Consider the following 22645-nt stretch of genomic DNA (forward strand, 5'->3'; position numbering starts at 1 on the left):
GATGACAAAATGAAAATAAATTAAAAGTCACCAACACCTGCAATTCCATTCCACAGCTGATTTATTTCACCAAGCCTCATTTTCACAACTTCTGAATCTTTTTTTAGTGTTATGATGCGCTCTTTAAAAAAAAAATCTTCATACACTTCCATATGGCACATCATCGCCAGTGTTGTGACAACATAAATCAGAGCGTTTTGGGGGAAATTCACACACTTAAATAAATAAATCATAAAAAATTCACTAGACACCATATCATACATACACAGTCTACACATTGAATACAGTAACCTTCTGTAACAACACATTGTAACATGTTTTATTTCTCTGTACAAACACTATTTGACATTTCACAGATATGACTTCATGATATATATTTGGCCAACATAGAAATGATTTATTTGACTCAAAATCGAAATTCACATTATTTTCTATTTGGCTGTAGTCGATTCACCAAGCCAGTTTTGAGATCTTTCCTGCCTTTACTATATCCATAACTGTCTTAGTTTATCAACTACAGCTAACATATATTGAACATCATGTTCATTTATATTTTGAGTAAACTATCCCTTTAATGTTTAATTTTATGCAACACTTCTTCAGCACTCTCTCCATTCTCCACATTTCCAACCAAGCGGATGCCTGGCTCATATCCAACAAACCTTTCTTCTTTCTTACTTCTTTGGCTGACATTACACCACTCCAGAAAACAACAGGCTCTTTCCCACTGGAGCCACACACACAAGAACACACATACAGACACACACACAAGAACACACACATACAGACACACTCGTGTTCTTTTTGTCTCTCACATTTCTCTTTCTATCTCACACACACACACTCAAACACACACACACAGATGTAGCTTAAACTGATGAGTCAGTCCATGGTTTCTACATGGTTTCTCCACCCCTACACCCAGGAGTCAGGGGATCCAGAATACTGGTTAGCCTTCTGAGAAGGCCTCCTCGTGGTGGAGTAGAAGTCCACGTAGTTAGCGGTGTTGGTATTGGATTTCAGTCTGTTAGGTTGGGAGGTGTTGTATCGCTCTGTGGAGGTCAGGTTCTCTGGCTCGTCCTGGTAAGGCCCAGGCTCCTCCTCCCCGTAGCCGTGCGGCGATGACAGATACATTCTGTAGTTGTTGTAAGTGTTCCTATCCAGCTCGTCGGAGTAGAACACATCTTCCTGCTGGTAAAACAAAGGACAAACTCATTAACTTCAACACAACAAACATGGGTCCTACATGAGGGCGGCGGGACTATTTCACACAACCAGTAAAGTAGTGGTAAAAAAATACAAAAAATAGGTGGGTAATCTCTGATCGCAGTCCATTGTCCTATACTTTCAATGCATTTTACCAGTAAAAGGCGGGTAAACCTTCTTCCAAAATAAAAAATGTACTATCCACTACACCACTGAACACAATGAAAGACCAAACTTTTAAGATGCATTTGATCCCATGAACACAAGAAAGGCTCTATGGGGACTCAGTGGGCACCACTTCACCCAATAAAGGACAATAGGGTTGTGTAATCTTATTTCAGGTAACTGAAAGAGAATTTAAATGCCCAGTGCAGTCAGAATTAAGATTTTCCTGCGCTTTAACTATACACTATGAGGTTGGAATAATACTGTGAAATTGAAAACAATTATGATAATGCCCTTTTAGAGTAAGAGCTGTTTGAAATTAACGCCTGAAATTTCAGCCCGCTTGGGTGGGATGGAGTTTGATTGCCCGGTATGTCACCAGGTGGTAAATTAGTTAATAGACCAATAAGAAAGAGGGTTCCAAACCTCTCTGCCATTAATAGCCCGTTTCCCCCACTCAGACCACTCTCAGACAGTCCTAGCTAAATTCTTGCTAAGAAGCAATTGTTGTTTCTTTTTGACACAGTTAACTGAAAACAATCACAGTAAGTAACTTCATTGTTACGCAGAAATGATTTGATGTTGAGATAAAAAATAAAAAAACGGCTGCATTGGCCCTTTAAGACACCAGAACCGCAACACATTTGTGCCTCACCTGGGACCTAGGACAGTCCTCTCTCGATGGTGAGGAATAGGACCCGATAAAATATGGTGTTTGCTTTTCTGACCCTGAAAGTGACAAACAAAGATAGGACTTTCAAGCGTGAGGCATTGCCAACTCCGCTGTGTGTATGAAACATTCCAAATATATACCAAATGCACAACGGAAAATGTACTAGCGAATAAAAAGATCTTCATCGTGGCTTACCTGTGTACTGGTTTCGATGTAAACTGTTGTCTCCATAATATGTATCGAGTTGCATAGATGACTGAGCCCTCTGGTAGTTAGAGCTGTGTCTTCTGATTCCTAACATGGCAGGAGAGGAGGTTGCACTACCACCTGAGAAGACATCCCATTCATTCAATCACTCAAAATCAACATTATATTTAGAAACCACTGGTCAGAAAGTGCTTGACAGTAACCCGGGCCTAGACGTCAAAGAGCAAACGGAAGCATAGTGGCAGGGAACAAACTTTGAGAGGAACCAGACCCGGAGGGAACGTCCATTGTGGTGTGTGTTGATGAGTAGTTTGAACATGATGAGCGCTCTCACCTGATTGGCGGGGCACGGGGGACATCTGTAAGGTGCTAGTAGGCAGGGTTGGTTGAGACCTGTACCTGTCTCTCTCCAGAGTGGACACAGGAGTGATGAAATGACCGTGGTGCCATCCGTCCTACAACAGAGATGATTGCTACTCTCAGGACAGTGATATTTTACCTCTGCAAAAACTGGATATCAAGGTATTTTATCAGAGATCACTTCAGTTTTTCCAAGGTTAAAATGGAGCCAAGTCTGCAACTTTTTATATGAGTTAAGCGATTATACCAAAACCATTGACTTGCAAGACACAGTGATCTGACCTGTTTGTAGAGGGTGCGCAGGTCCCTGTACTGCCACAGCGTGTTGAGGACCTGAGCAGCAGCCTTCACCACCTTCATAGAATACCCCTTCCCCCTGCCCTTACTGATGTCCAGCAGCTTCTCGATGCCCCCCGTGTCTGCCAGGGCCTTGGCGTTCTCCATGTTCCTGCTGGTGACTTCGTGGAGCGTGCAGCAGACAGACGCCACCGTCTCGTCAGACAGCAGGGAGGGGCTTCCCCCGGGGAGACGGTTCACCAGGTCCCGCATCGCATACTTTCCTGAGAGGGGAGACAGGGGGGCATGAAGGACTTACGTGTGTGTGTGTGGGAGAAAGAGAGCAAGTTTCTGCGTGTGTGTGTGTTTGTGTGTGTGTGTGTGTCTGACCTATAAGCTCCTTGTTCCTGCTGTCCAGGGCCATGTTCCTCAGAGTGGTGGCCACAGAGCAGACCACCCTGTCGTTGTCCATCCTCAGCAGCTCCACCAGGATAGGAAGCCCCTTCTCCTTGCGCACCGCCGCGCGGATGTAGGCCGCAAACTGCACACAGGGATTATGACGTCTATTGGCTTTTTATTGTCACCTTTATTCACCCAGGAAGTCCAGTTATGTTATTGCAGTACCATTATACTGATGTAACATGACAATAATACCGGATGAACAGCATCGCATGACAGACACGAGCGTCAGGTGGCAACGAGACATCTTAATGACACTAACCTGCACGAACAAAGGTTACAAGGAAACAAAAAGCGGGACACCTTCCAGTTTCCAGCGGAGAGGTTCTGAAGGGATCCGGCGGAGCCCTCCAGGGTGGCAGGGTTGGAGCTCTCTGCCAGCAGGCTGAGGTAGGGCTTCACCACGGCCGGGTGCCACAGCATCTCTGCCCCCAGCGGAGGCTTACCAAACCCCGGGATGGGTCCCACGCCGTCCCACTTGAAAGCATAATGAAGAGCATGAGCGGGATATAGGCAGTCAGTTCTAATCAAATCTCGGAGGAGAAACACACCACAGAATGGAAGACACGTTGTCCTCTGTTGCAACATGAACTACCGAGTTCCAAACTGCCTCTGGAGCTTCATGAAATGGGTTTCCGTGGTCGAGCAGCCGCACACAAGCCTAAGATCACCATGCGCAATGCCAAGAGTCGGCTGAAGTGGTGTAAAGCTCGCCGCCTTTGGACTCTGTTTGGTGGAGGAGGAATAATGGTCTGGGGCTGTTTTCATGGTTTGGGCTAGGCCCCTTCGTTCCAGTGAAGGGAAATCTCAACGCTACAGCATGTGGAAACAGTTTGGGGAAGGCCCCTTCCTGTGTCAGCATGAAAATGCCCCGATGCACAAAGCGAGGTCAATACAGAAATGGTTTGTCGAGATCAGTGTGGAAGAACTTGACTGGCCTGCACAGAGCCCTGACCTCTACCCCATCAAACACCTTTGGGATGAATTGGAACGCCTACTACGAGCTGGTCCTAATGGCCCCAATATCAGTGCCCGACCTCACTAATGCTCATGTGGATGAATGGAAGCAAGTCCCCGCAGCAATATTCCAACATCTAGTGGAAAGCCTTCCCAGAAGAGTGGAGGCTGTTATAGCAGCAACTCCATATGAATGCCCATGATTTTGGAATGAGATGGTCGACAAGCAGGTGTCCAAATACTTAGTGTACGTAGTGTATCTTAGCTAATGTTATGTGTTAATTCTAACACATTTCCAGGCGCCTTTATCATAAGGTGTCGGAGTGTGACTTAGCCAAGGAAAGCGGATAACCCCCTACTATACACACCTTATCATCCAGCCAGCCCCTCTTCTTCTTCTTCCTCTTCTTGCCCCAGCAGAGGTAGTCTAGGTCCTTACTGGGGGACCCATAGCCCAGCAGGCCATCCAGTTCCTGAGTCCCCAGCAGGCGAGACGAGGGTATCTCTATCTCCAGACGGTAGGACAGGTTCCTCAGAGTACACACACAGTTCTCCACAATCTGGGAGAGGAGGGAGAAGCATTTCAGTGATGCACACAATACACACACACACACACACACACACACACACACACACACACACACACACACACACACACACACACACACACACACACACACACACACACACACACACACACACACACACACACACACACACACACACACACACACACACACACACACACACACACACAAAGGGGGTACGATCAGGAGCATCAAGCTGGGATAGCAGAGATGGATGGGCAGAAACTGAGTGAAGAGGACGGGTCTAATTCTGGGTAAAGTAGAGGGGATTCAGGCACGTGAGGTGCATGTCATTGTTTCTGGACCAGCCTAAATGTACACCTTGCCCACCTGCTGTCGAAGTCAGAGGTACTAACGCAGGCCTTGAGGACATAGAGAAGTGAATCCACCAGCCCCTCGCAACACCTCAGCTGACCCCTGGCCTCCTCTCCTGCTGAACTCAGGTTCCTGTAGCAAGACACAGTAGAAAGGTCAACAATGCAACCGCATATACAATACGTACAGGTTTACAGCCACATGAACACGCACACGCGCACGCGCACGCACGCACGCACGCACGCACGCACGCACGCACGCACGCACACACACACACACACACACACACACACACACACACACACACACACACACACACACAGAGGAAGAATGCCATTTAGCAGAAGCTTTAATCCAAAGTGGTGTACAGTCATCTGTTCTTACAGGGATGACCTCCTCACTCCTCACCTGAGGCAGCCGGTGGTGTTGCGCAGCAGGAGAGAGGAGTGGAACTTGAGCTTGGTCTCCTCTCGGTAGTTGCTGCTGCTCCAGCCGGAGTGGGGGATGACCACAGTGTTGGTCAGGGTGCTCAGAGCGTCCCTGATGATGGTCATCTTGACCGCGTCGCATGACGACAGGTTCCACAGCACCCCTAGTGGTAAAGGGGGATAGGCACGGAGGTAGTGAGCAGAGGACACGTGCTAAGTTGGGGCCACGAGGCTGGATACAGTCATCCCTCACTTGATAATGCAGAGATACTTGATAATGCAGAGATACTTGATAATGCAGAGATACTGGCAAGAAATACTGTATCAGCAAGCAGGTATATAGATCGATCTAGACCTCTCGAACTCAACTCTGGACCTCAAAGCCAGTTCCACTACGTTTTTTCAATGTTCCCCTCTAATCAGGGCCTGATTTAGACCTGGGACATCAGGTGGGTGCAATTAATGATCAGGCAGAACAGAAAACCAGCAGGCTCCGGCCCAAGTAGGGTAAGAGATGAATACCCCTGGTCTAGATAGTCATAAAAACTGGCAGACAGCAACAACAACAAAAAGACAGAGAGACGTACCAGTGACCAGCTCCCGGACTTCGTTGTCGGTGGTCCTCCTCAGCAGTCTGAGCAGAGCGGGAACGCCACCAGAGTTCCTCAGGGCCACCTTGTTGTCGTCGGTAGCCTTGCCATAAACCAGGTTCCTCAGGGCTCCGCAGGAACTCCTCTGCACCTCCACAGCCTTGTGGTCCAGCAGGTCCACCAGGTGCTGAACACCACCCAGGTGACACACCTGTTAGAAGAGGATCAAGGTCACACACACCTGGAGCTGACATAAAAGGTATAATCAATAACATTTTTTTAAGCAATAAGGCCCAAGGGGGTGTGGTATATGGCCGATTTACCACGCCAAAGGGCTGTTCCCTAACACGACGCAACGCAGAGTGCCTGGATACAGGCCTTAGCCGTGGTATTTTGGCAATATACCACAAACAACAGAGGTGCCTTAATGCTATTATAAACTGGTTACCTACGTAATTAGAACAGCAAACCATTTTAGTGGGCTAAATCAGGGTCACACAGAGTGATGGTGCAAAATGTTAATAACATTCCACCCGGAACACTGAGTGCGATTTGGTCATTTGACTGCAGAAAAGGGTTATGTGTTTGTGCTTTCAAATCCTCTCTAGGGAAGGACTTTTCATCCCCATATAGTCTGTTTGATCACACACGTCAGCTGAGAGGTTAGGAACAGACAGGGACAGACGGGGCATCCTGGTACCTCCACTTTGATGCGGTTGTCTCCGTAACACAGGTGCTGGAGGTAGGCTGCAGCGTTGGCCTGGACAGAGGGGAAGTGATGCTGCAGCATGTGGATCACCTCAGGGAGATCGGGGTCGCGCCATGAAAACTCCCTACAGAGGGTGGGGAGGGAGAGAGACAGGAGGAGGGAGAGAGAGATAGATAGATAGAGGGAGAGAGACAGGGGGAGGGAGAGAGAGAGAGAGAGAGGGAGAGAGAGACAGGGGGAGGGAGAGAGAGATAGATAGAGGGAGAGAGACAGGGGAGGGAGAGAGATATAGATAGAGAGAGAGATATATACAGATAGAGAGAGATAGATAGAGATAGAGGGAGAGAGATAGAGGGAGAGAGAGAGATAGAGAGAGATCGATAGATAGAGAGAGAGATAGATAGATAGATAGATAGATAGATAGATAGATAGATAGATAGAGAGCGAGAGAGACACAGGGGGAGGGAGAGAGAGGGATAGAGGGAGAGAGAGATAGAGGGAGAGAGAGACAGGGGAAGGGAGAGAGAGATAGAGAGACAGGGGAGGGAGAGAGAGAGAGAGAAAGAGAGAGATAGGGGGAGGGAAAGAGAGAGAGAGAGAGAGAGAGAGAGAGGAGAGAGAGGAGAGAGAGAGATTGTGCCAATAAAGCCCCTTGAATTGAATTGAGAGAGAGATAGAGTGAGAGAGAGACAGGGGGAGGGAAAGAGAGAGATAGAGGGAGAGAGAGACAGGGGGAGAGAGAGAGGGAGAGAGAGACAGGGGGAGGGAGAGAGAGATAGAGGGAGCGAGAGACAGGGGGAGGGAGAGAGAGAGAGAGAGACGGGGAGGGAGAGAGAGAGATAGATAGAGCGATAGAGGGAGAGAGAGACAGGGGGAGGGAGAGAGAGAGATATAGGGAGAGAGAGAGAGACAGGGGAGGGAGAGAGAGAGATCGAGGGAGAGAGAGAATGTGAGAGGGAAAGAAAGTGAGTCTAAAAGCACTTTTTAATCTGTCTCTTCCAACATCAACGACACATCATTTGATTTGAATTCATCAATAACATGTCTGGATGTAATCATCACGTGGCTCGACGTGTGTGTGCATGTGTGTGCGTGTGTGTGTGTGATGGTGCGTTGTGTATTTGTACCTAGGATCCTTTTGTATACTGTCTATGGAGGGGGACCTTGTGGCAGCCCTGTCGACTAGACCAGAGTGCCTGGAGAAAGAGGTCTCATTGGGCCCCTGTCCCTGCTGGGAGACCCTGTAGGTGTCTGCATATGTGTTCAGCCCATAGCTGCTTCTTTGGTACGCCAGGGTGCTGCAATGGCTTGTGGTCCTCTGGAGGGTCCGCTGAAGGTTCTCTGCACCTGGGAATACAAAGACACAGATCTATTGAGGGTGGGGCGTAGCCCGCCCGCCCACACACACACACACACACACACACACACACACACACACACACACACACACACACACACACACACACACACACACACACACACACACACACACACACACACACACACACACACACACACACACACACACACACACACACACACACACACACACACACACTTCTCCACTTCGAGTCTGTATAACTGCATCGCCATGTGTCTTAGAAAAGACAGCCCACATATGGATATCGTGTTGACTGTAGATTACAAACTAGTCGTAACACACGGTGCAAGTCTCTGGTCCCCAACGGTTCTAGCCATGTGTAGTTGCGTCTGCTGGTAGTGTGTTGCAGTACCTGTGAGTGTCCTGTAGATAGCGCTGTGTGATCCGTGGTGGGCGTGGGTGGGGCTGTGATAGATGAGGCTTTGGAAGGCTCTGTCGTCGTAGACAGGCGTGACGTGGCAGTCAGGAGACATGGCCATCCCCATATCCTGGTCCAGTGGGCTGTGGCGAGTGGCGTAGGAGCTGTGCAGGCCTGAACACACACACAGCAGTGGAACATTAATAGTCACGGCATTATTTACACTGTGTCAGCTGTCTACATGGGCTTTGAGGACAATGCTGTTGGTGATGGAAGGTGGTGAATATCTTCATCAACCCGGAATCAACCTTAAATCAACCTTAAATCTACAATAATATTACAATCTGTAATCAGTTGTGTCATAGGTTGGTTGTGAATGATTCATTCTAGGCTGCTCTACAGTGTGAAAGTAGATCTATGTTCATGGTTGAGGTTGATGCAAGCGGTTGAGTATTTATTAGGATCCCCATTAGCTACTACCAAAGCAGCAGCTACTCTTCCTGGGGTCCGAACAGGGTTGGAACAGTTACATCACAACAAAACAACAACAGCCTACGTCACTAAATAAATCAATACAACATACAAGAACATTATTATAAAATCTCTTCACGGAGCCCAAGTCCAGAAACACACAGCACTGAAATAGAACCAAGACGACATGGGACTCTCTTCAACATCAGGTAGCTCAAGCTAGCCGTGAAATCAGATAAAGAAAAAAACAAATAAAACAACACCATCACAGCACAGCATGTGAAGAGACCCCTGGTGGCGTGTCCCGTGGGGTATGTACGGGTGTCTGAGCTGTTTGAACCCACAGCGTGTGAAGAGACCCCTGGTGGCGTGTCCCGTGGGGTATGTACGTGTGTCTGAGCTGTTTGAACCCACAGCGTGTGAAGAGACCCCTGGTGGCGTGTCCCGTGGGGTATGTACGGGTGTCTGAGCTGTTTGAACCCACAGCGTGTGAAGAGACCCCTGGTGGCGTGTCCCGTGGGGTATGTACGGGTGTCTGAGCTGTTTGAACCCACAGCGTGTGAAGAGACCCCTGGTGGCGTGTCCCGTGGGGTATGTACGGGTGTCTGAGCTGTTTGAATCCACAGTCCCCCTGCTTAAGACAGTACATGTCCAGGCCCATCTGAAGTTTGCGAGAGAGCATTTGGATGATCCAGAAGAAGATTGGGAGAATGTCATGTGGTCAGATGAAACCAAAATATAACTTTTTGGTAGAAACTCAACTCGTCGTGTTTGGAGGACAAAGAATGCTGAGTTGCATCCAAAGAACACCATACCTACTGTGAAGCATGGGGGTGGAAACCTCATGCTTTGGGGCTGTTTTTCTGCTAAGGGACCAGGACGACTGATCCGTGTAAAGCAAAGAATGAATGGGGCCATGTATCGTGAGATTTTGAGTGAAAACCTCCTTCCATCAGCAATGGCATTGAAACGTGGCTGGGTCTTTCAACATGACAATGATCCCAAACACCGCCTGGGCAATGAAGGAGTGGCTTCGTAAGAAGCATTTCAAGGTCCTGGAGTGGCCTAGCCAGTCTCCAGATCTCAACCCCATAGAACAACTTTGGAGGGAGTTGAAAGTCCGTGTTGCCCAGCAACAGCCCCAAAACATCACTGCTCTAGAGGAGATCTGCATGGAGGAATGGGCCAAAATACCAGCAACAGTGTGTGAAAACCTTGTGAAGACTTACAGAAAATGTTTGACCTCTGTCATTGCCAACAAAGGGTATATAACAAAGTATTGAGATAAACTTTTGTTATTGACCAAATACTTATTTTCCACCATAATTTGCAAATAAATTCATTAAAACTCCTAAAATGGGATTTTCTGGATTTTTTCCCCTAATTATGTCTGTCATAGTTGAAGTGTACCTATGATGAAAATTACAGGCCTCTCTCATCTTTTTAAGTGGGAGAACTTGCACAATTGGTGGCTGACTAAATACTTTTTTTGCCCCACTGTATCTGAGCAGTAGTCCAGGTATGATGAAACTACGGCCTGTCGGACTAGTGTAGTTGATTGTGATGTCACGAAGGCAGAGCAGTGCCTTACCATGGACAGAATTCTCCCCATCTTAGCTACCGTTGCATCAATATGTTTTGACCATGACAGTTTACAATCCAGAGTTGCACCAATCAGTTTAGCCCCCTCAACGTGCTCAATTGCCCCATTATTCATTAGAAGATTTAGGTGAGGTTTAGGGGTTTAGCGAATGATTTGTCCCAATATACAAGTGACCACACCAACGCTAGAGTGCATCTTAGATGGTGGCAGTCTATTGTGGAACCTCTTTTGAAAGCTCAACCTATTGAGATGTACTGTGCAGTATAGGCCTGCGGTCAACAAGTGTCCCCTGCATCACTCTGCTTCAGCGTAACGAGCGGTAAAAGGCTATGCTTTATGGTTCTCCAGGGTGCACTTGATTCACTTTGCCAATAGGCTCCATTCATTTGGCCCAATAAAATAGATGGAAACCAATCCATGGTGCTTTGTCATTTACCAAACAACACCCCCCACAGCAGAGCAGTGCTCTGAATGACTCTGGTTACGCCTCAAATGGCACCCTATTCCCTATATAGTGCACTCCTTTTGCCCAGAGCCTTATGGTTAACTTCTGAAGCAGGGATTTCTAAAACAGGGCATTGTGGGTCAGTAGGGTAGGCTCAGTGATATGATGCGCTGCAGGATGGCTCAGGATAAAGGACAAACACATCTCTCTGTCGCCACACTGTCAGCAACACGACAGATTCAAATATAGTTCAAATAATCCCTTTCACACGGAAACCAATGGATTTAAACAAAAGCTAAATCGGTTCAGAAAGACAAGTTCTTTCTGAATCGAAGAGCGACTGGTAACGTTTGCCCTTTTTCAAGTATATTTTTCCTACCCTTTAACCAGCATGAAATTACCCTTCAAAGCTAGAATCCTTACTTGCTACATCAATTTTTGGACTTATAAATGAATGATACTGTATATACCCATTGATTCTTGAAGAATATAACTGATATAAATGCCTCATGAAGTCGGTTCGATTGTTTTAGGCCTACCCAATCAGAACCCAGAATATACGTTTTTTTTTATACTCCAATGTTTGTAAACAAAGCAAATGTAAATAAACACTGTATAGCAGGGTTCCCCAACTAGTGGCCTGCAGGGGATTTGATTTCAAATCTGTTCCAAAGTCATTCCCACGCATAAAAGAGATACTGTATATGAGATCATGTACAAATGTAAGCAAGGTTTGAAATTATGATGTTTTGGTCAAATATTATATCTTCTTGCGGTCAATTTGCAGTCTACAAATGATTTGTAATTATGTTCTAGCCCCCTGACCATCCGCTCAAGGAAAAATCATCCCGCGGCTGAATCTAGTTGATGATCCTTGCTGTATAGCCGTAAAACATGGCTAAAACTATTATTTTGATGGATGGTCAGTCCTTAGAGAGTGGTTAAATTTATCCAGGCCCATCCCTCAGCGTCTTACCAAAACACAGGTGGGGTGACCGCTTTGTTATTGTTTTAATTAAGGTGCGTGTGTGTGTGTGTGTGTGTGTGTATGCATGAACATGTGTGCATGTGTGTGTTTCGTGGCAGAGTCCTGCTGTATGACTAACCAGTGAGGCTGTCAGGCCGTGACAGAGGCAGGGCGGTTCTCTCGTAGAGCCCGTAGGCGCCATGTCCGTAGGGGAGAGCCCCCTGGCGGGGCAGTGTGGAGCCGTAGTGCTGGGGCACAGCCGTCATACAGGACCTCAGAGGAGAGCCAGACAGCCCCCTCCCCTCCACCAGAGACAGTGTAGACCCCAGGCGCCCGGAGACACTACCCATCGCCTGTTGAGGTGAGGTGGCATGACTGGCGCTCCCTGGAAGGGGGCTGGTCCGGAGAGGAGAGTCGCCGTTCCCGTTCCTCTGGTGGGTGGGGGAGTAAGGAGAGGTGGCGCGCTGGAAGGAGGGGGTGGTGCCTGGACCGGGCGGGGAGGAGGGGGGCATGGTGGTCCCGGGGAAGATGCTGGCGAGGGGTTTGGGCTCGGTGAGGATGGGTGAGCCGTAGGCGCTGCCACCCTGGGAGGTGCGGAGAGAGACCCGGGACGGGGACACGGTGCCCCCCACACCACACACAGGAGACTGGCCCCGGGAGGGGAGGGAGCCCATCCTCCTCATCACCCGCCCTGACGCAGAGGCCTGGGATAGGAGGGATGCAGGAAGCAGGGTGAGTGGGGGAGAGATACTGGGTGTCAGCGAGTGGGGGAGAGATGTGGACAGGGCGCGACACACAGGAAAGTCAATTCAGTTCTTGATACATATGGTTATCTTTAACTTTGAATTGTAAACTGTAGGTTAACTATGATATTATATAAATAGGCAGGTATTTAAAAGGTTATATCATATAAACATGTGGGCATATATATAGGTTGTATCTTCACAGTAGAGGTGGGTTAGTGTATATTAGCTACCTGTACGGAGGCCTGCCCCTCTGCCCGGGAGCTCCTGCCGTGACTGGGGCTTCCCCTGGGGCCACTGCCTGACAGCATGTGTCTGGGCTCTGACAGAACCACGTTCTCTCTGCTCACACTGTAGTAACTCATACTGCTGTCCTGGTAGCCACTGTCTGCATACGACGTCATATGGGCCACAGATCCTATAGGAGGGAGGCGAGGGGAGGGAAGGAGGAGAAAGAGTGGAGTGGGGGAAGGGAAGGGAGGAGAAGGGGATGTAGGAGAGAGGAGAGGAGAAAGAGGTGAGGGAGGTAGGAGAGGAAGGTGTAGGGGAGAGGAGAGGAGAAAGAGGGGAGGGTGGGAGGAGAGGGGGATGTAGGAGAGAGGAGAGGAGAAAGAGGTGAGGGAGGGGGGAGAGGAGAAGGGGATGTAGGAGGAGAAAGAGGTGAGGGAGGGAGGAGAGGGGCATGTAGGAGAGAGGAGAGGAGAAAGAGGGGAGGGAGGGAAGAGAGGGGGATGTAGGAGAGAGGAGAGGAGAAAGAGGGGAGGGAGGGAGGAGAGCGGGATGTAGGAGAGAGTAGAGGGGAAAGAGGGGAGGGAGGGAGGAGATTGGGATGTAGGAGAGGTGAGGAGAAAGAGGTGAGGGAGGGAGGAGAGGGGGATGTAGGAGAGGAGAGGAGAAAGAGGGGAGGGAGGGAGGAGAGGAAGGTGTAGGAGAGAGGAGAGGAGAAAGAGGTGAGGGAGGGGGGAGAGGAGAAGGGGATGTAGGAGGAGAAAGAGGTGAGGGAGGGAGGAGAGGGGCATGTAGGAGAGAGGAGAGGAGAAAGAGGGGAGGGAGGGAAGAGAGGGGGATGTAGGAGAGAGGAGAGGAGAAAGAGGGGAGGGAGGGAGGAGAGCGGGATGTAGGAGAGAGTAGAGGGGAAAGAGGGGAGGGAGGGAGGAGATTGGGATGTAGGAGAGGTGAGGAGAAAGAGGTGAGGGAGGGAGGAGAGGGGGATGTAGGAGAGGAGAGGAGAAAGAGGTGAGGGAGGGGGAGAGGAAGGTGTAGGAGAGAGGAGAGGAGAAAGAGGGGAGGGTGGGAGGAGAGGGGGATGTAGGAGAGAGGAGAGGAGAAAGAGGTGAGGGAGGGGGAGAGGAGAAGGGGATGTAGGAGGAGAAAGAGGTGAGGGAGGGAGGAGAGGGGCATGTAGGAGAGAGGAGAGGAGAAAGAGGGGAGGGAGGGAAGAGAGGGGGATGTAGGAGAGAGGAGAGGAGAAAGAGGGGAGGGAGGAGAGCGGGATGTAGGAGAGAGTAGAGGGGAAAGAGGGGAGGGAGGGAGGAGATTGGGATGTAGGAGAGGAGAGGAGAAAGAGGTGAGGGAGGGAGGAGAGGGGGATGTAGGAGAGAGGAGAGGAGAAAGAGGGGAGGGAGGGAGGGAGGAGATTGGGATGTAGGAGAGGAGAGGAGAAAGAGTTGAGGGAGGGGGAGAGGAAGGTGTAGGAGAGAGGAGAGGAGAAAGAGGGGAGGGTGGGAGGAGAGGGGGATGTAGGAGAGAGGAGAGGAGAAAGAGGGGAGGGAGGGAGGGAGGAGATTGGGATGTAGGAGAGAGGAGAGGAGAAAGAGGGGAGGGAGGGAGGAGAGGGGGATGTAGGAGAGAGGAGAGGAGAAAGAGGGGAGGGAGGGAGGAGATTGGGATGTAGGAGAGGAGAGGAGAAAGAGGTGAGGGAGGGAGGAGAGGGGGATGTAGGAGAGGAGAGGAGAAAGAGGGGAGGGAGGGAGGGAGGAGATTGGGATGTAGGAGAGAGGAGAGGAGAAAGAGGGGAGGGAGGGAGGAGAGGGGGATGTAGGAGAGAGGAGAGGAGAAAGAGGGGAGGGAGGAGATTGGGATGTAGGAGAGGAGAGGAGAAAGAGGTGAGGGAGGGGGAGAGGGAGATGTAGGAGAGAGGAGAGGAGAAAGAGGGGAGGGAGGGAGGGAGGAGATTGGGATGTAGGAGAGGAGAGGAGAAAGAGGTGAGGGAGGGAGGAGAGGGGGATGTAGGAGAGGAGAGGAGAAAGAGGTGAGGGAGGGGGGAGAGGAAGCAGAGGACAGAATGATGTTTGAATGATGGTTTGCCTTGTTGGTCTTCGGGTCTATTTCAAAGCTAGGCTACATAGTGAATGAGCATTTATGCAATCAACACATTCATAATCAACACAGCCCCGGTATGTAAAAGGTAAGTGCCCATTTAAATAAATATTGTCACTAAGTTATGGAACGTGCCCGCTTAGGATGATATACTGTTTATTGTGCATTTTATGGCCAAATGAAATCTGTTCTTACATTAGTTGTAGATGTTGTCTTAATATTGCATTAGTAAACCATAGCTGCGTTATATACTGTACGTTGTGTCGCAGTACCTGGTATACTTTGATGTTATTCCAGAGCTACGAGCTACAGCTACTTTTACTTCAAAGAAGTTTCAGTTTTTTGATTTCAAAGCATTTCTGCCTTTTGACTTTCAAACCCCTTTTCTCCTTTTTGAGGTCATCATTTGTGCAAGTTAAAAGAGATTCTGCACAGCAGATTCCATCTAGCCCTCAACACTCTACATTCTCCATGCTAAATCTGAACTGTACGGAATGACGAAGGTGGATGAAAGTAATGACACAGGAAGTAACAGACCCTCACTGTCATGCGGGGATGCCCTGTCCGCTTCAGGGAGGTAGAGTGACCCGTGACCCTGATCAGCTCGGAGGAGACGGGAGGGTGACTGGTGAGAGCTGTCCATTACAGCAGCCCGGTGCTCCCCTGTACCAGACACATCTACTGAGGAAAACAAGATGGCGTCATGTCAACCTGTATCCTGTGATCGCTATCGAGACGGTTTAAAAATCACAGGCGGTTGGCGGCACCTTAACCGGGGCGAACGGGCTCGTGGTAATGACTGGAGCAGAGTAGGTGGAATGGTATCAAAGACATCAAGCTCATGGTTTCTATGGTTTCCAGGTGTTTGATGCCATTCCATTTGCTCCGTTCCGGGCATTATTATGAGCCGTTCTCCCCTCAGCCGCCTCCTGTGGTACAAACGTGTGCTTCCAGTGGGAAACCCTATGGTTGTCGAGACAATTGGAGTTCAATAGGGGTCAGTGTGATTTTAATATGGGAGAAGATGTACCTGATGATCTCCAAGCAAAGGACTTCTCTGATGAGTCACTGTAAAGAAGAGAAGGTGGTGAAATAATGGAGGGAAGGGGGTGGGGCAGAACAGGCATGGAGAGGAGATGAGAGCTAGCTCAACATGACAGTTTACACTTTAGTCCCGTGCGTGTGTGTGTGCGTGTGCGTGTGTGTGTGCTGCATGTTGTGCGTTCGGTGAGCCTGGATGAAGGCATTACTGTAGCTACTCATCATCAGTAGCTCCATTGTAGGTGACACGCTTGATAGAGAAACAGGGTCAGTGCTCTGTGTGTGTGTGCTTTTGTGTACCTGCTACTGGCATCATCATCATCGCCAGGCGACTCAGCTCCCAGCATGCACCTCTCCAGTTGACTGGCAACGATCTGACGCTCCTCCTCCAGCTCCCGGGTCAGACGCTCAAACTGGAGCTCCTACGGCAACACGGAAGGGACAAACGGTAGAATCATACTCGCCGAATGACACTTTCTTTCACTGACAACAGCTTCCATTGTGTTAACAATAACCAAGGTACACAGCCTTTGGCATGCTCACTCTGCATCGCCTTCAGAGCAGTTTGACGTTTGACCTGTAAAATATTTCTGGTCCTAAATGAATAAGTCAACAAAAGAGGCTTTGGCATTAAGGTCAGAGCTACCCAGATTCATCAGGCAGATTTCACGCTGAACAGGGACGGGTGTCTCTTAACGTGTTTGTCACACGTCAACATTATTATAAGAAGTCAATGAAAAACCCTTCAAGGCTACACATGTCTAACGTGTGTATATAGACTAGACAGATTTGAGGTGAGACTGACCGCTAAATGACGAAGCATCATCTAATGGAAGCAGTCAGTGGCACAGTGGCAGCCAGTCACCAGCTTGAACACGATGGGTTCTTATCAGGATGGGGTCCTGCCAACGATCCCTCCTCCCATGCCAAGCAGTGCCAGGCTGTGTCTAGTACTGTACCGGCTGAGTGGTGAACTGGAGGCCGTCACTGACTGACTGCCCGTTGTCATAGGGTCACAAACACAAAGTGTCTCTGTCTAGTGAGAGGCGTCGACCCCGGAAGCTCAGATCCTGTCTACTGTACACACACTAGAACCAGATGTACACACACTAGAACCAGATGTACACACACTAGAACCAGATGTACACACAGTAGAACCAGATGTACATACACTAGAACCAGATGTACACACACTAGAACCAGATGTACACACACTAGAATCAGATGTACTCACACTAGAACCAGATGTACACACACTAGAACCAGATGTACACACACTAGAACCAGATGTACACACACTAGAACCAGATGTACACACACTAGAACCAGATGTACACACACTAGAACCAGATGTACACACACTAGAACCAGATGTACACACACTAGAACCAGATGTACACACACTAGAATCAGATGTACACACACTAGAACCAGATGTACACACACTAGAACCAGATGTACACACAGTAGAACCAGATGTACACACAGTAGAACCAGATGTACACACACTAGAACCAGATGTACACACACTAGAACCAGATGTACACACACTAGAACCAGATGTACACACACTAGAACCAGATGTACACACACTAGAACCAGATGTGCCACACTAGAACCAGATGTACACACACGAGAACCAGACGTACACACAGTAGAACCAGATGTGCCACACTAGAACCAGATGTGCCACACTAGAACCAGATGTACACACACGAGAACCAGATGACATCTCCAACACACTGGAATCCTGCAATCACACAGGAATGTCAGCCAAAGACAGAGTGAGTGAGTGCAACACACACACACACACACACACACACACACACACACACACACACACACACACACACACACACACACACACACACACACACACACACACACACACACACACACACACACACACACACACACACACACACACACACACACACACACACACACCAGAGAATTACTGGGCTCAACCAAGCACATCACACAAACAAACACACACAGGGCGTAAACACACACACGATAAATACAAGGGGGAAAAGCCCATAAACACACACACACACTCCCTGGCAGCTGTCTAACTTCAACAGTTTGCAGCACATTAGTGACCTCAGTGAAATATGCGAGGGGGAAGCAGGGCGATGTGACGTTACTGAATAGAACCAGCCTGGCTGGTCTGGTGCTTTAACCTCCAGATCTAGATTAGGATAGAGATGAGAGATGGACTGATACCAAACATTCCATGACAACAACCATCATTCTAATTCTACGGAGAAGACTCTTGATAGAAAGTCTTATTCTTTCCGGACTAACATGGAATCCACTGACTTTTCAAATCTCTAACTGGGTTTGGCACATTTCTGAATGGCTAATTGCTCATTTGGCATACTATTTGATACAGCATCTAATGGACTATCACTATTCACTATGAAAATGCTGATTTTGCCCAGATTATTACTGCGCTCATCATACTACTACCACCGTTAGCTGACCCCCCCCATACTTCTGCTGACTCTTTACAAAATCTGCTAGAATTCAAGAGAGAAACCCATTAGAAAACACTTAGCCTAAAGCCTTAGGGGTCAACATACATCAAAACAGCATTGCCATATTCATGCAGCAATACAGTTTATGCAAAAAAAAAAGGAAAACTGTTTTTTTTTAAACTAAAAAATACAAGAAAATCGATAAAAATATAATCAGGAAGACACTTCCAGTTTACAGAATATGAAAAAAAGATACAGCATTAATATTGTGACATTCACATTAGTCATCACTCATTTCTATACTAAGCACTCAGGACGACAGAACAGTGAGGTAGCCTACACTGTACATCTGTAAATCCTTTACCTGCAAACACTTCCCCACAATTCTGATTGAGCGACAGTCTCAGAAAACACTGCTCGATCAATTCTACCATCTCTAAATTAGAGGTCGACCGATTAATCGGAATGGCCGATTAATTGGGGCCGATTTCAAGTTTTCATAACAATCGGAAATCGGTATTTTTGGACGCCGATTTGGCCTTTTTTTTTACACCTTTATTTAATCTTTATTTAACGAGACAAGTCAGTTAAGAACACATTGTTATTTTCAATGACTGCCTAGGAACGGTCTAGGAACTGCCTCATTCAGGGGCAGAACGACAGATTTCTACCTTGTCAGCTCGGGGGATTCAATCTTGCAACCTTACAGTTAACTAGTCCAACGCTCTAACCACCTGCCTCTCATTGCACTCCACGAGGAGACTGCCTGTGACGCGAATGCAGTAAGCCAAGGTAAGTTGCTAGCAAGCATTAAACTTATCTTATAAAAACAATCAATCAATCATAATCACTAGTTAACTACACATGGTTGATGATATTACTAGTTTATCTAGCATGTCCTGCGTTGCATATAATTGATGTGGTGCGTATCGTTGCTCCAATGTGTACCTAACCATGAACATCAATGCCTTTCTTAAAATCAATGCAAAGAAGTACGTATTTTTAAACGTGCATATTTAGCTAAAAGAAATCCAGATCAGCAGGCAATATTAACCAGGTGAAATTGTGTCACTTCTCTTGCGTTCATTGCACGCAGAGTCAGTGTATATGCAACAGTTTGGGCCGCCTAATTTGCCAGAATTTTACGTAATTATGACATAACATTGAAGGTTGTGCAATGTAACAGGTATATTTAGACTAATGGATGACACCCGTTAGATAAAATACGGAACGGTTCCGTATTTCACTGAAAGAATAAACGTCTTGTTTACGAGATGATAGTTTCCGGATTCGACCATATTAATGACCCAAGGCTCGTATTTCTGTGTGTTATTATGTTATAACTAAGTCTGTGATTTGATAGAGCAGTCTGACTGAGCGGTGGTAGGCAGCAGCAGGCTCGTAAGCATTCATTCAAACAGCAGTGCGTTTTGCCAGCAGCTCTTCGTTGTGCGTCAAGCATTGCGCTGTTTATGAGTTCAAGCCTATCAACTCCGAAGATTAGGCTGGTGTAACCGATGTGAAATGGCTAGCTAGTTAGCGGGGTGCGCGCTAATAGCGTTTCAAACGTCACTCGCTCTGAGGCTTGGAGTGGTTGTTCCCCTTGATCTGCAAGGGTAATGCTGTTCCTGGTTCGAGCCCAGGGAGGAGCGAGGAGAGGGATGGAAGCTACACTGTTACTATCACGCCTTGGTAATTGTATTTTGTGTTTTCTTTAATTATTTGATCAGGCCAGGGTGTGACATGGGTTTATGTTATATTGTATGTTCGTATTGGGGTTTGTAGTATTTGGGATCGCGGCTGATTAGGGGTGTTGTATGGGCTTGGCTGCCTAAGGCGGTTCTCAATCAGAGTCAGGTGATTCTCGTTGTCTCTGATTGGGAACCGTATTTAGGTAGCCTGGTTTCACTTTGTATTTCGTGGGTGATTGTTCCTGTCTCTGTGTAGTTTCACCAGATAGGCTGTAATAGGTTTCACGTTCCGTTTGTTGTTTTTGTATATGTATAAGTGTTCATGTATCGCGATCTCTTTATTAAAGACATGAGTAACCACTACGCTGCATTTCGGTCCGACTCTTTTTCTACAAACGAAGAACGCCGTTACAGTTACACTGGCAATACTAAAGTGCCTATAAGAACACCCAATAGTCAAAGGTTAATGAAATACAACTGGTATAGAGAGAAATAGTCCTATAATTCCTATAATAACTACAACCTAAAACCTTACCTGGGAATATTGAAGACTCATGTTAAAAGGAACCACCAGCTTTCATATGTTCTCATGTGCTGAGCAAGGAACTTAAACGTTAGCTTTCTTACATGGCACATATTGCACTTTTACTCTCTTCTCCAACACTTTGTTTTTGCATTATTTAAACCAAATTGAACATGTTTCATTATTTATTTGAGGCTAAATTGATTTTATTGATGTATTATATTAAGTTAAAATAAGTGTTCATTCAGTATTGTTGTAATTTTCATTATTACAAATAAATAAATAAAAATCGGCCGATTAATCGGCATCGGCATTGAAAAATCATAGTCGGTCAACCGCTACTCTAAATGCATAACATAACAGCAGAAGGGAAAAGGGGAGGGACAAAGACTCATAGAACTAGAACGATATGGGGAGAGACAGAGAGATCGGGAGGGCATGCGACTCATACCTCCTGAGAGAGCACGAGAGGAGCAAAGGAGGGAGCTATACCTGTTCTTTGACCGAGGCCAGTAGGTTGAGGGTGGTGGTGTCTGCTTGGCTGTGCCCACTCGGTCCCTCTCTGGCCGGCAGAGACCCTTCCCCCTCCTCTCCCATCTCCGGGGATGGCATCCTCCACCCTCTCTGCCCTGTGGAGACATGCCCAGTACACATTACACAGACAATATGTTACTGTCCAGCACTAAAACCAAACAAGGACTGCAGTGCATGGAAGGCACAATTGCTTGCTATGCCATTTTGCTTCCTACTGGCAATGCACTTCCACCAATGTGACAGGCTTAGAAGCACTGCACAGCACTTCAACTCGAAGCCTGATAACAACAGCAATACAATTACTACAGCCACTGTCAATGGTATGTCAGCTCTCCCAACGCAAGATGCTGCTGCATTACATCAGGGCATCGGTGCAGCCAGTTCAATGAAAATGGACTGTGAGGTCAATGCATGATAGTATGATGATACACTGGAGCTATAAACCCATGAGTGATACACTGTAACAAACAAAGTCAACTTGAACATGCAAGTGAAAATGTACACGGCGCATGTGGATATTGAGAAGGTGAATCATCTGGCACTACCTAGGTTGAAATGATAGGAATCCTGCATTTACAATTCTGCAACAGCTGCTTACTTACGAGGCACGAACTAGTACGATTCCTTAGCCGCCAGATGTTGCTGATGTACTGCTCAGGGTATACGTCCGTTAGGAATCCATTTTCCATATGACCCGCGACAGCTTCATTTTGCAAACAGTCGCGCTACGACTACATTTCTAGTTCATCCGTCAGAAATGATTCAAGCAATATTCCATGCATTGGCGAACGTTAGTATTAATATTTATGTATCTACCTTGGCTGTCCAAAATCTACCCAGCTACGGTGCAATTGACTTCTGTGGCACCCACCCACGATTCAGGATAGTCGTGACGTCACCATGCGGTTTGTACACGGAGGTATCTATATGGTAATTCGCTGGGACCGCGGGAACACCTTACAAAATAATATTAATTCACCTTACAAAATAATAGTTGAATAAACAGATATGATGACGTTTAAAGTGGTGTTTTTGCAAAAATATATATTGAACGAAATGAATATGCCATCATATTTTATTGGTGTATGTATTGAGCCATATGAATAGAATGAATTTGATTGGATATTATTTATGTTCTATAATCTGCACAAAGCTAT

The 22645-nt window shown here is 47.5% G+C and overlaps 1 protein-coding gene across 1 annotated transcript; it reads right to left on the reverse strand.

Moving 5' to 3' along the window:
- Window positions 1–43: 43 nt before the first annotated feature.
- On the reverse strand, window positions 44–22358 carry LOC124008803 (plakophilin-4-like). Its single transcript, XM_046320369.1, has 21 exons — window positions 22091–22358; window positions 21447–21583; window positions 16561–16682; window positions 16250–16287; window positions 15757–15900; window positions 13134–13318; window positions 12297–12861; window positions 8666–8845; window positions 8060–8279; window positions 6924–7056; window positions 6221–6434; window positions 5614–5797; window positions 5217–5337; window positions 4672–4863; window positions 3650–3823; window positions 3278–3428; window positions 2894–3171; window positions 2586–2706; window positions 2240–2371; window positions 2027–2100; window positions 44–1191 (listed from the first exon to the last, which is right to left on the reverse strand). The coding sequence occupies exons 2-21, from the start codon at window positions 21564–21566 to the stop codon at window positions 916–918; spliced, it is 3624 nt and encodes a 1207-aa protein (XP_046176325.1). The 5' UTR covers window positions 21567–21583; window positions 22091–22358; the 3' UTR covers window positions 44–915.
- Between the last annotated feature and the right edge of the window lie 287 nt (window positions 22359–22645).

The sequence above is a fragment of the Oncorhynchus gorbuscha genome, linkage group LG21 (genome assembly GCF_021184085.1).
Source record: "Oncorhynchus gorbuscha isolate QuinsamMale2020 ecotype Even-year linkage group LG21, OgorEven_v1.0, whole genome shotgun sequence".
NCBI lineage: Eukaryota > Metazoa > Chordata > Actinopteri > Salmoniformes > Salmonidae > Oncorhynchus > Oncorhynchus gorbuscha.